Source organism: Schistocerca cancellata, chromosome 6, assembly GCF_023864275.1.
Source record: "Schistocerca cancellata isolate TAMUIC-IGC-003103 chromosome 6, iqSchCanc2.1, whole genome shotgun sequence".
In the NCBI taxonomy this organism is placed as follows: domain Eukaryota; kingdom Metazoa; phylum Arthropoda; class Insecta; order Orthoptera; family Acrididae; genus Schistocerca; species Schistocerca cancellata.
The window spans coordinates 293,977,348-293,993,714 of NC_064631.1; the positions used below are offsets into that span (position 1 = coordinate 293,977,348).

The window sequence follows — 16,367 nt, forward strand, 5'->3', positions numbered from 1 at the left end:
AATGGACTGACCAGCCTGTTCTCCCAACTTATAAATCCCAGATGAGCTCTGAGATCTTAAATCCCATAGAGTATGTGTGAGACGTGTTGAGGAATGTACTGAAGCACATCCATATCACCCAATGATCGTTCCGTAGTTGTCAACCACACCGGAGGATGAATGGAACCTCATGGGAAAGCATTGCACATCATTGTGGTGATTACGCACCCTATTAAGAAATATGTCCCACCTTTTGTAATGTACAGGGAACCATTGTAAATCATGACGACTCCAGGGTAATTATCGTCTTTGAATAAAAGTGTCATTTCTGTTCATCTCAGTGTAAATTTCTTTCAGTTATCTTCTGTGCTGTACTGAAGCAGGTGTGTGTGTGTGTGTGTGTGTGTGTGTGTGTGTGTGTGTGTAATTACTCTCCAAACAATGGAAACTCCAGGTTGTAATATGCACAATGCAGGAAAAGACAGATTACAGATTGCAACTTACCCTAAAGAGGACACATCAAGCTGCACACAGGCACAATTAAAAGGGTTGGGGGTGTGAGGGGAAATGGCATGAGAGATCTGTTTGCGGACTAGGTCTGGGGGATAGTGCCTGTCTGTGAAGGCCTTGGTGAGACCCTCAGCACACTGAGCAAAGGAGTATTTGTCACTGCAAACATGCTGTCCCTGGGTGGCCAGGCTGTATGGGAGGGATTTTTTGGTGCGAAATGGATGACAGCTGTCAAAATGCGCGTACTGATGGTGGCTGGTGATTTTAATGTGGACAAGTGCAAATGGAGCCATCAGAGAGGAGGTGGTCAACACCTAGGAAAGTGGTACATTGGATTGAGAAGGACAACATAAGGTGGATGGGAGAGAATGTGTTGAGGTTGTGAAGGAGGGAAGACATACTGTCTTGGTCCTGAGTCCAGATTATGAAGCTATAATCAATGAAGCTGGACAAGACATGTGGGTGTCTTTTAATCGTGCCTGTCTGTAACATGATGTGTCTTCTTTACAGTAAGTAGCAATCTGTCTTTTCCTACATTGTTGATAACTCTCCAATTCACAATTAAGGACCTGGTACAGATGTGTAATAAGCTGATGAAAGTGCATACATTCAGCAACTTATTAATGAAGGAAGGCTATGTCAGGGCATACCTTGTCCCGACATTAGACCCAATGTAACTTGTTTCTTTCCTCCAGCATATTCATCTACATATACATGAATATTCTGCAAACCACACTTAAGTGCCTGGCAGAGCATTTATCAAACCACCTTCACAATAATTCTCTATTATTCCGCTTTCGAACATTGTGTAGAAGAAACAAACATCTGTATCTTTCTGTGTGAGCTCTGATTTCCTTTATTTTATTATGGTGATCATTTCTCAATATGTACGTTGGCATCAACAAAATATTTTCCCATTCAGAGGAGAAAGCTGGTGACTGAAATTTTGTGACAAGATCTTGCCACAACGAGAAACGCATTTGTTTTAATGATGCCCACACTGAATCCTGTATCATGTCCCTGACACTATCTCCCCTATATCTCGATAATATGAAATGTGCTGCCCTTCTCTGAACTTTCTCGATGTACTCTGTTGATCGTATCTGGTAAGGATCCCACACCATGCAGTAGTACTCCAAAAGAGGATGGACAAGTGTAGTGTACGAAGTCTCTTCGGTAGATCTGTTACACCTTCTCAGTGCTCTGCCAATAAAACTTCTTCTCCTTAGCATTTTCTACATGTTATTTCCCATTTAAGTTGTTTGTAATTGTAATTACTAGGTATTTACTTGAATTTACACTCTTTAGTTTTGATTGATTTATCATGTAACTGAAGCTTAACGAATTCCTTTTAGCATTCATGTGGATGGCCTCAAACTTTTCATTATTTACTGTCAATTGCCAATTTTCGCCCCACACAGATATTTCTTCTAAATCTTTTTGCAATTGGTTTTGGACTTCTGATGACTTTACTAGATGATAAATGACAGCATCATCTGTAAACAACCTAAGCCAGCTGCTCAGATTGTCTCCTAAATCATTAATATAGATAAGGAATAGCAGAAGGTCTATAACACTACCATGGGGAACTACAGAAATCATGTCTGTTTTACTTGATGACTTTCCATCAATTACTATGAAGTGTGACCTCCATAACAGGAGATCATGAATCCAGTTGCAGCTGCAGTTGTATCAGAGATAAAGTTAGTCAACTGCTTATGGAGGTTTCGTGATTCACTTTACAGGAAGTACCAGAAATATGTGGTGACTTCAACATAAATTTTGTATATGATGGTGCAAGAACAAGGATGTTGGTAGATCTCCTAAACTCATATGGAGTGATGCAGACTGTGTTTTTTCTGGCTAGGGTGCAGGGGAACAGTAGCACAGTTGTAGACAATATTTTTATTCATTCTTCATTACTAGATGGGCAGTCTGTTAGTAACAGGTGAATGGCCTTTCAGACCATGATGCACAAATCGTAACACTAAAATGCTCTTGTACTCAAACAAATGTCACATATAATTACAAACTATGTAGGAAAGTTAATCCAACAGCAATAGAGAATTTTTTAAACCTCATCAGGGAACAAGAGTGGCGGGATGTTTATAGTGCTGATAACATATATGACAAATATAATGCTTTCCTTAACACTTTTCTCGTGCTCTTTGAGAGTTGCTTTCCATTAGAACATTCTAAATGGTGTAGTAGCAATAAAAGGCAGCCTGCGTTGCTGATTAGTAGCATAAGGATTTCATGTAGAACAAAACTGTAATTATATCAAAATGTTAAAGGTAGTCACAATCTAGCTACAGTACTGTACAGTACAGAACAGTACTGTAAGATGCTTAAAAATGTTATTAGGAAGGCAAAGAGTATGTGGTATGCAAATAGAATAGCTAATTCACAGGATAAAATTAAAACCATATGGTCAATTGTGAAGGAGTGTCTGGTCAGCAGCACAAGGTCGATGATATGTACAGTTCGGCTTTAGAAGTTGTTTAACAACTGAAAATGCTATATTCTCTTTTCTCTGTTAGGTACTGGATGGGTTAAACAAAAGGTTTGGAATGCTAGGCACATTTTTTTATTTAACTAAGGCATTTGATTCTGTTGATCACAAAATATTGCTCCAGAAGTTTGACCATTATGGAATACGGGGAGCAGCTCACAGTTGGTTCACCTCTTACTTTAGCAACAGACAGCAAAAGGTCATTATTCACAGTGCTGAGAATGGCTGTGATTTGAGGTCTGAGTGGGGTGCGGTCAAGTCGTGGGGTACCCCAGTGATCAGTTTTGGGGCCACTTCTGTTTCTTATTTATATAAATGATATGCCCTCTAGTATTACAGGTAATCTAAAATATTTCTGTTGCTGATGACACTAGCTTGGTAGTAAAGGATGTTCTGTGCAACATAGGCTCGGTTTCAAATAGTGTAGTTCATGACATAAGTTCATGGCTTGTAGAGAATAAACTAAATCTGAATAACAGCAAGACTCAGTTCCAGTTTTTACAGTTTCTAACACACAATTCAACAAAACCCAATGTTTTAATGTCACAAACTGGGCATATGATTAGTGAAATCGAACAGTTCAAATTTCTAGGTTTTCAGATAGATAGTAAACTGCCGCGGAAAGCCCACATTCAGGATCTTGTTCAAAGCTCTCATTTTTACTATTCGAATGGTATCTGAAGTGAGTGATCGTTTGACACGGAAATTAGTTTACTTTGCTTATTTTCATTCGCTTATGTCATATGGTTTTATATTTTGGGGTAACTCTTCCCATTCTAAAAGGATATTTTTGGCTCAGAAATGGGCTGTTCGGCAATAAGTGGTGTAAGTTCACGAACCTCGTGTCAACCCCTGTTCATGAGTCTGGGTATTTTGACATTGGCCTCTCAATATATATATTCCTTACTTTCATTTCTTGTTAACAATATTAGCTTATTCCAAGAACAAGCAGCTTTCACTCAGTTAATACTCAGCAGAAATCAAACCTGCATTTGGATTGGAATTCCTTAACTCTTGTGCAGAAAGGTGTGTAGTATACTGCTGGATCCATTTTCAACAAGCTACCACTAGAAATCAAAAATCTTAGCAGTAATCCACTCACTTTCAAATCGAAACTGAAGAGTTTCCTCATGGGTCACTCCTTCTATTCTGTTTGAGGAGTTCTTTGAAAAATTAAGCTGATTCTTGCTGTATTGTTGATTGCACTGAACTTATGGCTTGATTTTTTTCAGTTTCATAAACATTTTATTTTTATCTGTTATTACTTTTATGTTGTTATTTCATGTACTGACACATTCCATGACTTTGGAGATTTGCTCCTCAATTTGGTTCTACAGAACTTGACGTGTAAATAAATAAATAACTGAGACAATATTCCACAAGCACCCACTCTGATTGCAAACCTCTTGTGAGATACATTGTCAAAAGAAATCTAGAAATACGGAATCAATTTGAAATCCCTTGTTGACAGCACTCAACACTTTGTGTGAGTAAAGAGTTAGCTGAGTTTCATAAGAATAATGTCTTCTAAATCTGTGCTGACTGTGTTTCAATAGACCATTTTCTTTGAGGTAATTCATAATGTTTGAATAAAATACAGGTTATCCATAAGTCCCTTTACAACTTCAAAATTTTATTGCAGTGGCAGGTGTTGAAATATTTTAACAAAATTTCTTTTACTAAATAAATATCGTGTGACTAGAGCCTCCTGTTGTGTAAACCATTCGCTGGGTGCAAGTCTTTCGATTTGACGCCACTTCGGCAACTTGCGTTTCAATTTCTTGTCACTGTTTACTAAAGTTTTTATACAGGGTGTTACAAAAAGGTATGGCCAAACTTTCAGGAAACATTCCTCACACACAAATAAAGAAAAGATGTTATGTGGACATGTGTCCAGAAACGCTTAATTTCCATGTTAGAGCTCATTTTAGTTTCGTCGACCTACGCTCAGTGGAGCACGTTATCATGATGTCATACGGGATACTCTACCTGTGCTGCTAGAACATGTGCCTTTACAAGTACAACACAACATGTGGTTCATGCAAGATTGAGCTCCTGCACATTTCAGTCGAAGTGTTCGTATGCTTCTCAACAACAGATTCGGCGACCGATGGATTAGTAGAGGCGGACCAATTCCATGGCCTCCACGCTCTCCTGACCTTAACCCTCTTGACTTTCATTTATGGGGGAATTTGAAAGCTCTTGTCTATGCAACCCCGATACCAAATGTAGAGACTCTTTGTGCTCGTATTGTGGACGGCTGTGATACAATACGCCATTCTCCAGGGCTGCATCAGCACATCAGGGATTCCATGCGACAGAGGATGGATGCATGTATCCTCGCTAACGGAGGACATTTTGAACATTTCCTGTAACAAAGTGTTTGAAATCACGCTGGTACGTTCTGTTGCTGTGTGTTTCCATTCCATGATTAATGTGATTTGAAGAGAAGTAATAAAATGAGCTCTAACATCGAAAGTAAGCATTTCCGGACACATGTCCACATAACATATTTTCTTTCTTTGTGTGTGAGGAATGTTTCCTGAAAGTCTGGCCGACCTTTTTGTAACACCCTGTATATACTAAAATTTTGTGTTTCAGATGCTCTGTTGATGGAAGGAACTGAATCTCTATAAAATGGCAACTTCTCATGACAATGTGTGTCCTAGTTTATTGAAACAAAACTGGATGTTCAGACTTAACGAAACTTCAGAACCAAGTATGGAAGAGATCCACCATCGAGCCCTTCAATCTGTGCATGGCACAAAAAATCTATGGAGACAGGGACAGTGTAGGATAAAGGGAGGTGCAAGCAACTAAGAATGTCTGAGGAAAACATCGATCATGTTTTAAACATATTCACTTGTTCACCTACGAAGTCCATCTGCACTGCTGCCAGACAGTTCCAACCACCACGTTCAACTGTGCGTAAGGTCCTCCACAAGAACTTATGGTTGTACTTGACGTGCAACTGTTATAGACACTTGAGCCAAAATGACAAGTCAAAACGGACACAGTTCGCACTCAACATGCGAACGTCTTTTGGAGGGTGAAGCATTCCTCAAGCGAGTTTGTTTCAGTGACGAGGCAACTTTTCATGTTTCTGGGAAATTAAACAGACACAATGTTAGAATCTGGGGATCTGAACAGCCCCATGTGACTAGGGAGCTTCACCGGGATAGTCCAAAAGTGAATGTGTGGTCTGGAATCACGTGCAACCGAATAACTGGTCCATTTTTCTTCAACAAGTCAACAATTACTGCAGATGTTTACCTTGACCTTCTGACCAAATATGTAGCACCACAACTGATTGACTTACAACCATTGTTTTCCAGCAAGACGGTGCACCACCACACTGGGGACTGCATGTTTGTCGGTATCTCAATGAACCATTTCCAGCCAGATGGATCGGGAGGGGTGCGCCAATTCCTTGGCCACTGCGTTCGCCAGGGGGTATGTAAAAGATATCATGTATCAAACACAGATACAGGACATTGCTGACTTGAAGCAAAGAATTCATAATACCATGGCCACCATTGATGATGCTATGCTACAGTGAACATGGCAATAAATCTAGTGCCATCTTGATGTGCTTCATGCAACTAAAGGCACCCTTATAGAGATCTATTAAACACTGTCAAAAAACTTTTATAAACACTGATTACAATAAAAGAAATGTTGTTAAAATATTTCAGCAACTGTCATTGTAATAAAATTTTGAAGTTGTAAAGGGACTCTATGGACACCTTGTATATGTTCCAAAATCTCACTGGATATCAACATTAATTATATCAGCCAGTAATTTAGTGGATTACTCCTACTGACTTTCTTGAATATTGGTGTGACCTGTACAATTCTCCAGTCTTTGGGTACAGATCTTTTGTCGAGTGAGCAGTTGTATATGACTGTTAAGGAAGGAACTACTGCATCAGCATACTCTGAAAGGACCTAACTGATATACAGTCTGTACCAGAAGACCTGCTTTTATTAATGATTTAAGTTGCTTCGCTACTCCGATGATATCTACTTCAAAGTTACTCATGTTGGCAGCTGTTGTCGATTCCAATTTTGGAATATTTACTTCACTTTCTTCGAAGAAGGAATTTCGGAAAGCTGTGTTTTGTAACTTTGCTTTAGCAACATTGTCACCAATAGAATTTCCATTGCTATCACGCAGAGAAGGCATTGATGGTGTCTTGCCGTCAGCATACTTCATATACGACCAGAATCTCTTTGGATTTTCTGCCAGGTTTCAAGACAAAGCTTTGTTGTGGAAACTATTATAAGCATATTTTGTAACATAATAGGAATTAGTTGTGAATGAATATCCTAAAACGTATAAATACCCTTCTACATCATTTTTCCTTTTCCTTGATGTGTAACTGCATGAGCATGGATTGTCAAAACATGTTTATACTAGATGATGGAAGTATACTCCATGAATAATATGGTGAAACAGCACAGATGGAGAAATAATAATGTGAGAGGCATTCAATAAACAATGCAGCACATTTTTTTCTTGGCCAATTTTGGTTGAAAAAATATGGAGTTTGTTGTGGAACTTCATGACATATTTCCGCTTCAGCTCGTATAGTCTCAGAAAATTTTGATAAGGTAGCAGCACTATACATAGCCTTTAAAATGGCACCTGTAATGGAGATGTATTCCAAGCCGAGAGCTGTCACTGAGTTTCTTTTGGTTGGAAACCAGAGCATCACAGATATTCATAGGTGCTTGCACAATGTCTACAAAGATCTGGCAGTGAACAAAAGCATAGTGCATTGTTGGGTGAGGTATCTGCCATCATCGCAATAAGGTCACGCAAACCTGACCGATCTACTGCATGCTGGCCGCCCACGCACAGATGTGACTCTTGCTGTGTTGGAACGTGCAGACTCTCTCATTCGAGGTGATTGACGCATCACAATGAAACACCTTCTTGCACAACTGGATGTCTCTGATGGTAGTGTCGACATACTCATCTACCAGTTTGGGTACTTAAAGGTGTGTGCACACTGGGTTCCATACCACCTAACAGAAAACCATAAAGAGTAACAAAGGACCATCTGTTTGGCCCAATGAAGAATGCACTCAGTTGGAAGCAGTATGGGGATAATGGGGAGGTTGCTGATGCAGAAAGATATTGGGTCTGACCAGTAGAATGTTACCACACGGGCATACAGGCACTCCCAGTAAGGAGGCGTAAGGCTGTCGTATTGAACTGAGATTAAGTTACAAAATAGTTAATCTTGGAAGTGGAATTTTCAGTTTTACACAGAACAAAGATAGTCTCAAAGAATTTTTATAAAAGAGAGATGTTGGTTTGTTCTAGAAAGAAATGGATTTTAGATATAAAAGTACGTGGTTTAGTTTTCTTCCAGCTGGAGTTCAGGGAAGACTAAAAATGTTGCATTTGAAGAGAAAGATAATTGATAATGTTATGTAAAACAAAACTGTAATCTAGGTTTGTTTCATTTACTTACAACTGAAACTTTATAAAAGCTGTATTCCTAGTCAGAAATAAATGTTAAATGAGATACATTAACTTTTGTTTTAATACAGGCCCAGCTAGCAATTAATGTATCAAGTAAACTAAAATTTTAAGACCAGTCCCATAAAATATCGTCTCCTTTACACAGTACAAGTAGGATGTGAATATAGTACAAATACATTGCACCTTCATGATCAAACATTTGAACTAGATTTCATACATTGTGTGCATAAACAGGAACAGTGTTGATTCCGTGTTTACATCCAAGTGCAAGAGGTCAGAGTTGAAAGAAAATTGGCAAGATTGGTGTCAAATTATTTGAACACTGTTTTTCCTAGATATTGTGGGTAGGTGGACTATGTAATAGCTAACACTGTTCAGAATTTATCACATTTTTGGTAAATGCGTGATAGATGTCGCTGGATGTAACACCACCAATTGATGGGCAAATCACCATCTACAGTGCCACATGCCCTTACTTCATGAGACACTGTGGAGAGGTTTGGGATTAAATCTGGGAGACTGGCAAAAAGTTTGGTGATCAAGAATTTTATGCCAGCATTTCTCCTACCCTTGCTGGTTGAATTTCTTTCACCAGCAGGATTCAAATTGGATAACCTTCGAGCTGAGTGCCACCACACATTCATGCATTAGCAACTTCCTCTCCGGAGACAGGTTGACTGGACGATGTTTTTGATATATTGACTATGTAACTGGATGTACCGACTTTGAACTTCATGACATTACTTGTCAGGTATGTAGTAATCTATGGAGCAAGTAATAAATCACATTCGCATTTCAGCCAGCAGTTGTTCACTGGTGTTGGTCTACTATCATTTGACACAGGAAATTTTTTCTACTTTTGTTGCAGTTTCACGTTGCAAATGCTTTCCATTATAAACATAATAGTAATAATAGTGTATTTTCAATCCATAAATATGCTATTGTCTGTCAACAAATAACTAATTACAATGTATGATAATGCAATTCATCTTTCTTATGCCACAATTTTAACTGATAGACAAACAGAAAAATGTGAAAATGTACTTACATATTTTTCCAAATATAGTGACTGGTTATCCAGAAGAGCCTTCACCATTCTCATGAGATATATGAGAAGTGCAAGGTTATTCTGCACGACATTGACTTTAACACCTTCAGAAATGAAAGTGCACATACGTGGCAGCATTTCATGCAAACCAGGATCCGATGCTAAGCTTTGCAATGCTTCCTGAAATATTATGCACAGATATTGAATGCATATGAACTTAGAAGAGTTAATGAAATTAGATTTTAATAAATTTGCATTATTATCATTGATATTATTTTTTAAAACACAAGAACGACTAAGAAACTGGTAAAATATGTATTTCTGCAGTGGAGTGTGCTGTGTGTCTTGACATCTAACGTTATACGATGCCCGTGTGAAAATTATTTTTTATTCAGTTTACCAACCAATGTTAGTATCAGAGCAGACAAAGAAAGAGAAGAAAAGCAATAAATCACAAGCCTCTAATGGTGATTACATAAATTATCTGCATAAAAAATCTGAAACAGCCGTACTTTAAACACTTTTCAAGAGGTGAGTAGTCCGGCACATGTCTAATTGTTAAAACTGATATGCAAAGTTTTCATTAGAAGGTAGTTTGTACTCTTGAAAGGGAAGACAATAGATAAATGCTGACTTACTGCTCGTCTCGTTTCATCTGAACCAACACAAGCTTCTGTGATTTCTTTGTAGTACAACTGTTGCTCGACAGATAGTTCATGAGTAGCCAATTGCTTCACATGAACAGTTTCAACATTACGAAGTTTCTGCACACTGAAAGATTAAATATTAGTAACATTATTAGTTCAAAATCATTACAAACGTACCTTCAAAACTAGAGATTACATTGGAAATATTCTGCATTATTGATTATTAAGCATCTCTGAATAGTTGTACATAAAACACATTAATAATAAATCTCTGTTGAAGCACAAAAATTTCAATGGTCTTTCCAAAAATTAATTGATGCTGTATAATCATATAATGTAGGCTTTCATGGCTGGTGTTGTCTTCAGTTAAAACTTCCGGGCTGAGAGGCCATCGTCGATGTATAAAATTTCCACCTAACGTTTCGTCTCCATCTGCGGGAGACATCTTCTGAGCTCAACAGTAGCCAGATGACCTCAGAAGATGTCTTCCGCAGATGGAGATGAAACATTAGGTGAAAATTTTATACATCGACCAAGGCCTCTCAGCCCAGAAGGTTTAACTGAAGAATGATGCTGTATGGTTTTATGTAATAGATTGGATAACAACAAAGCACTCTATTTTTTGCCACAGTGTCTTAGAGCATGACATACTTCAACAAATGAGTCATGAAAACCACATATTTTAGGATGTTATGCTGCATACACTCAAAGAAAGCTGTGTTTTTTTTCCGTATGTGTGTATGTTTTGCAAAACTTGGGTAATCTGTTAAACCGAATTAATCAGAACATGTTATATGTCATGCCACAAAGGAGATGTTTTGCTGGAAAATTTCACTCTGTGTAACCTCATAAAAGCACAGCAATGAGTTATGATATCTGTCAGCAAACACGAATGTCAACAAAAGAACACATAATTGTCTGACACTATAATAAGTAGGTGTTTTGTCTGATGACATATACTTAAGCATATGTAAATACTTTGTACGTCAACGTATAGTCCATGACAGAGGCTACCTTGTGCCATTATTCGTCCCATCATTTCCAACTCCGTTTAAAGAAATGCAAATGAGAAAAAAAAAAATGCATTTTTCTGTAGGTGTACTAAACTCTTATCATCTTGCTTGTGTGATCAATCCAGAAGATATACAATGAAGGCAGATGAACTGTATCATCTGCCTTCAATACTGGCTTCTCAAACTTCAGTGACTTGCAAAACCAATGTTCTCTCTCTCTCTCTCTCTCTCTCTCTCTCTCTCTCTCTCTCTCTCTCTCATACAATTCTTGATCCATTCTGTAATACTGAAAGAACAGCATGATCATGGATCTAGATGTGCACTTCTGAATTCCTTCAATCTTCTCCTTTAATCTCTCTTTCTAGGGATCTCAAACACTAGAGAAATATTGAAGAGCAAGTCAGAAAGAGTCAACTCTTTTTCCCAAACTTGCCCAATAAATCTAAGTTGTTCATTTGTCCTTTCTACGCATGTTTTTTAGTTATTCATCAACATCATACTGTTACTACCAGATATTTTTATTGATATGACTGAATGCTGCAACAAAATGAATCCAGAATGCTTTATTCAAAACTTATTAGGTTTTTCACTCCTACTCATTGTGTATTATCTGCATTTATGAACAATTAAAGGAAGTTGACATTCATCATAACTAGAGGACACCCTGTTCAAAATGTCCTGAATTGCTCTACTATTATTTGAGGGTGAAACATTCCTGTACACAACAGTTTTCAATATAAATGATTTTAAAATCAGATACAAGACCTTTTTTTATTAATACTAAGCCAAAACACTAATAAGTTATTCCTAAAAGGTTAAGTAACTACATGGAACATGATGTGACAAGAGATGGAAATATTACCCTGGTGCTGTCAGTTTCCCTGCTGCATCTGTTTTGTTTTTGTTTGGCTTCTTGAGTTTACTAACAGGATCAATGCTTTCCACTTTCTGTACTTCTTTTGAAACTGGTGGTGGATTCTCAGGAATAGTTGGCTGGACTCCCTCTATGCACAGCCAGTGGGCTGAAACACAGGGAAAGATAAGACAAAATACAAATTAATACAATGCATAAATGCATATTGGTCTTAAGAGATTTCTTCATTAAACACTAAAAAGAAACCACCAGTAAGGTGAATGTGAGGCTTCTATATAAAAAAAATCAAACAATTTGGTTTTTTTGGATGCTCCTATTGGTTGTAAGGTAGCATTCACAGTCAATATGAGAACTTATATGTCCAGAGCACTTATATGTCCACCTAAAACGCTGTATCCGAGTCTTTTCATTGGTGTAACCAGTTTCATTAGACACAGGGCCACCTGTGCCATCTAACTCACTACAAATTTCTGCATGAGTTTTTATATAAAAATGATAAACAGTTATTTGTATATCTATATGAAGGCCCACTGCTAAACTGTAGCTTTGGCAAGTTTGGCCACCCAGCTGTTGAGCACATGATTCGGTACAAAATGGCCAGCTTCAGTGGCTGCTTCATAATAAACATGATATCTGATTACTATGTTTATATGATAACAAACCTATAGACAAATGACTCAAAGACCAGGGTAGCAGCAGAAGTTCCATGATTACCAGCCTGAAATTAGTTTTACTTCTTAATTTATTTACCATGTTATATTTAAATGCATGTTCAATTGTTTGATAAGGGCTTCAATGCTTGCAACAAGGAGTTCATGTGGCACTGTTGCATCCGAATGCCCTCTCAGGCTATGGCCTTATTGTTATTAAAATGCTCTCCACCCAGATGATTTTTAAGGGGATCCAACTGACGAAAATCACTGGGTGCTATCAAGGATGTATGGAAGGTGTTCCAAACATCCCCAACTAAACATTTCCAGTAACCTCTGTTTTTGTCTTGCTGGGTGATGACTGGTTTTGCATCCATAAGAATCAGATCACTGCCAGGAGCCCACGTAGTTTGCAGCAAATGGCTTGTCACAGTTCAGTTCAGGGTGGCTACTCAAATGTTGGAAAAAACTGAGAATTCCAGGTGTGAGGAAGAAGATAGTGTCATGAGGAAGAAGATTTGTGTCAAGAAGCTCCTGATTTTAAATTAATGATGAGCAGAGGAGGGGGGCAGAATACCACAGTAATGACTTTTGTTTCCTCTCAGCAGTAGTTTAACTGTAGTTTTTAAACGCTGATAATTTATATGGAATAATATTTATATAATTAACACATTTTGAAATATTGCATATTTTAAAATTTGTGGTTTATAAAACTCAATAAAATTCAATTTCAATGCCAGGTTAAAAAAACAGAATTCTCTGAGATTTTATGAAATTCCCTGATTTTTCCAGGTAAAATGTAATTTCCTGAAAATTCCAGGCTTCCCTGAAGAATCACCACCCTACAGTTTACCATGAGGCTGGAATTTCAATATGTTACCTTTCCATGGAGGATCACTTTTGATCAGGTTGGTAGTGATCATCCTATGACTACAACTAAATGTCAAGAAATAGTCTCATTCTTCCCTGTAACACACTAGATGTTGCATAGAAATGTAGAACCTCTTCTAATTGAACTCTGGAGCCAACTGGTGGGGAACCCAAAGTTCACAAACTGTATGACAATTCCATCCCTTATGTATGATGATGTGTGCAATTGTATAAGACCAATCCTAGGCAGCCCCCTTGTCATTTGTTGTCATACAGAGATATTTACAGATCATTATTTCCATAAGTTGCAAAGTGGTTCCAGCTGGGAAATTCCACAGGGTGGTCAGGGATGTTCACTGTTCACGATTCTTTCTTGAACTCCTGTTTTCAGTCGAACATAGCTTCCCGTGAAATAAAGTTATCACCAAATGTGAGATGTATTTCATGGTGAATATTATTTTTGGTCAGACTCTTGAAAAACTAAACTCTGTCTGAACAGGCCATGAGGGCCCACAGCCCACAGCCAAGCAGATATTGGGGGGGGGGGGGGGGGGGGGGGCTTGTGGACAGCACACTGGTCTCCCAGCCATAATGTCAGTTTCCAGAGCTGCTACTTCTCAATCAACTAACTCCTCAGTTTGCCTCACAAGGGCTGAGTGCAACTCGCTTGCCAACAGGACTCGGCAGACTGGATGGTCACCCATCCAAGGTCTGGCCCAGCCCGACAGTGCTCAATTGCAATGATCTGACAGTGGGAAGATGTGTTGCCACTGTGGTAAGGCCAGACCCATGGCACACAGAAATCACTCTATTTTATGCTGTTTTATCCACGTACACTCCTGTAATACACTTGTCATTTTGCAGTGACTACAGTTCACCAACTGTGGAATACTGTGAATCAGCTATGTACCGTAAGATATGGCCTTACAGTCTAGAAATATAATGATGTGAAATTTAATATGATATGCAGTGTTCTATGGTTTGGACTTATTTAACTATTCGCCTTCATTGATCTATGCATCTTCCTCCATACTGTGTTTCAGCTTGTTCTTTTCTCATGATACCCTGTGAACCATGGATGAAGGGCAGTAGTCAGATTCCATATTCCTTGATTTCCGGAAAGTCTTTAAGACGATGCCCCACCGCTGCCCATTAACAATGGTCCAAGCACACAGAAATGGTTTCCAGATACATCAATGGTTCGAAGACTTCTTAACCAAGTATGTTGCCCTCCATAGTGAGTGTTACTCAGAGACAACAGAATTATCAGGAGTGTCTTGGGGAATGCAGCAGGATTGCTCTTGTTCTCTACATACATAAATGATCTGATGGTTAGGGTGAGTAGCAATCTGAGGCTACTTGCTGATGATGCTGTAATATACAGGAAAGCGTATGAATGAAAGCTTGCTCTAATGCAGAAAAATGTTAACTTAATGCAGATGAGTAGGAAAAACTATCCTGCAATATTCAAATACAGTATCAGTACTGTTCTGCATGACACAGTCATGCTTACATATCTAGGCATAACATTGCAAAGTGTTATAAAAATGGAATGAGTACATAAGGACGGCAGTAGAGATGGGGAATGGTCGACTTCAGTTTGTTGGGAGAATTTTAGGAAAGTGTAGCTCATCTATAAATGAGACTGTGTACAGTGCACCAGAACAACCCACTCTTGAGACCTACTTGAGTGTTTGGGATCCACACGAGATCAGATTCAAGGATGACAATGAAGTAATTCATAGGCATGCTGCTAGATTTGTTATTGGTAGATTCGATCAACATGTGAGTATTACGGGGATGCTTTGTGAGCTCAAGTGGGAATCCCTGGAGGGAACAGGATGTTCTTTTCATGAAACACTATTGATGAAATTTAGTGAATAGGTATTGGCATCTGGCTGTAGAACGACTCTACTGCTGCCAATGTACATTTTGTGTAAGGACTGCAAAGCCAGGGTAAGAGAAATCGAGACTCATACGGAGGTGTGTAGATCGTTCTTTTTCCCTCATTCTATTTGAGTGGAACAGGAAAAGAAATGACTAACAGTGGTACAAGGTAGCCCCTGCCATGCACCATACAGTAGTTTGCGGAGTATACACTATAAGTGAAAAGTTCTCCACCACCCATAATAAAAACTATGTCTTTATTTCAATGCCGAAACACATTGTACAAACCAAATACACCCACGAAATAAATATTTTCTCTATCATGAAGTTTAATACAATATGCGTTAGATTTTAGCCTCTTCAAAGTATCTAAGTTGTGTTCTTCAATTCCTCACATTTCTCTTTCCCCACTGACACCCTCTGCACAAGTCAGAAGCATAGTTGGGTTCATTTTTCTGCTGCAGAACAAACTCACGATGCATAAGTCTTTTGCCAGATGAAACTGCATTGTTTACCAGTATCCTGTGATTTCTTTAATATTCCAGTTAATTCTTCTTAGATTGTTGGCTTTATCTCCTGCAAAACATACCAACACCATGGCTGATCCTCCACCATACTTCACCATTGGCATCACACACTAACTCTTCATGTAATCTGCACGAGATCAATGAACAAACATTTGAAGATTGCTACCGAATAATTCAGACTTAGATTTGTCTATGAATAACACCACAAACCATAGCTGTGCACTCCAGTTTTTATGTTGCTGGGCTACTGCAATCTTTTCCTCTTACTCTGTTTGCATAATAAAGGATTTGCCTTCGCGATGAGCCCCTTTGCACAGTTGAGACAGAGATTGGGGGAGCTCACATGTATTTACTAC

General features: G+C 38.5%; 1 protein-coding gene across 1 annotated transcript in view; it reads right to left on the bottom strand.

Annotated features, from left to right (window-relative positions):
• The window catches only part of LOC126190681 (transcription initiation factor TFIID subunit 6), a 137,348-nt gene that overhangs the window by 87,035 nt on the left and 33,946 nt on the right, over positions 1-16,367 (bottom strand). The window contains exons 4-6 of the mRNA XM_049931139.1: positions 12,066-12,225; positions 10,182-10,314; positions 9,544-9,723 (exon numbers count right to left, since the gene is read on the bottom strand). Of these exons, the coding sequence (XP_049787096.1) occupies positions 9,544-9,723; positions 10,182-10,314; positions 12,066-12,225 (473 nt within the window). The remainder of the gene's footprint in view (positions 1-9,543; positions 9,724-10,181; positions 10,315-12,065; positions 12,226-16,367) is intronic.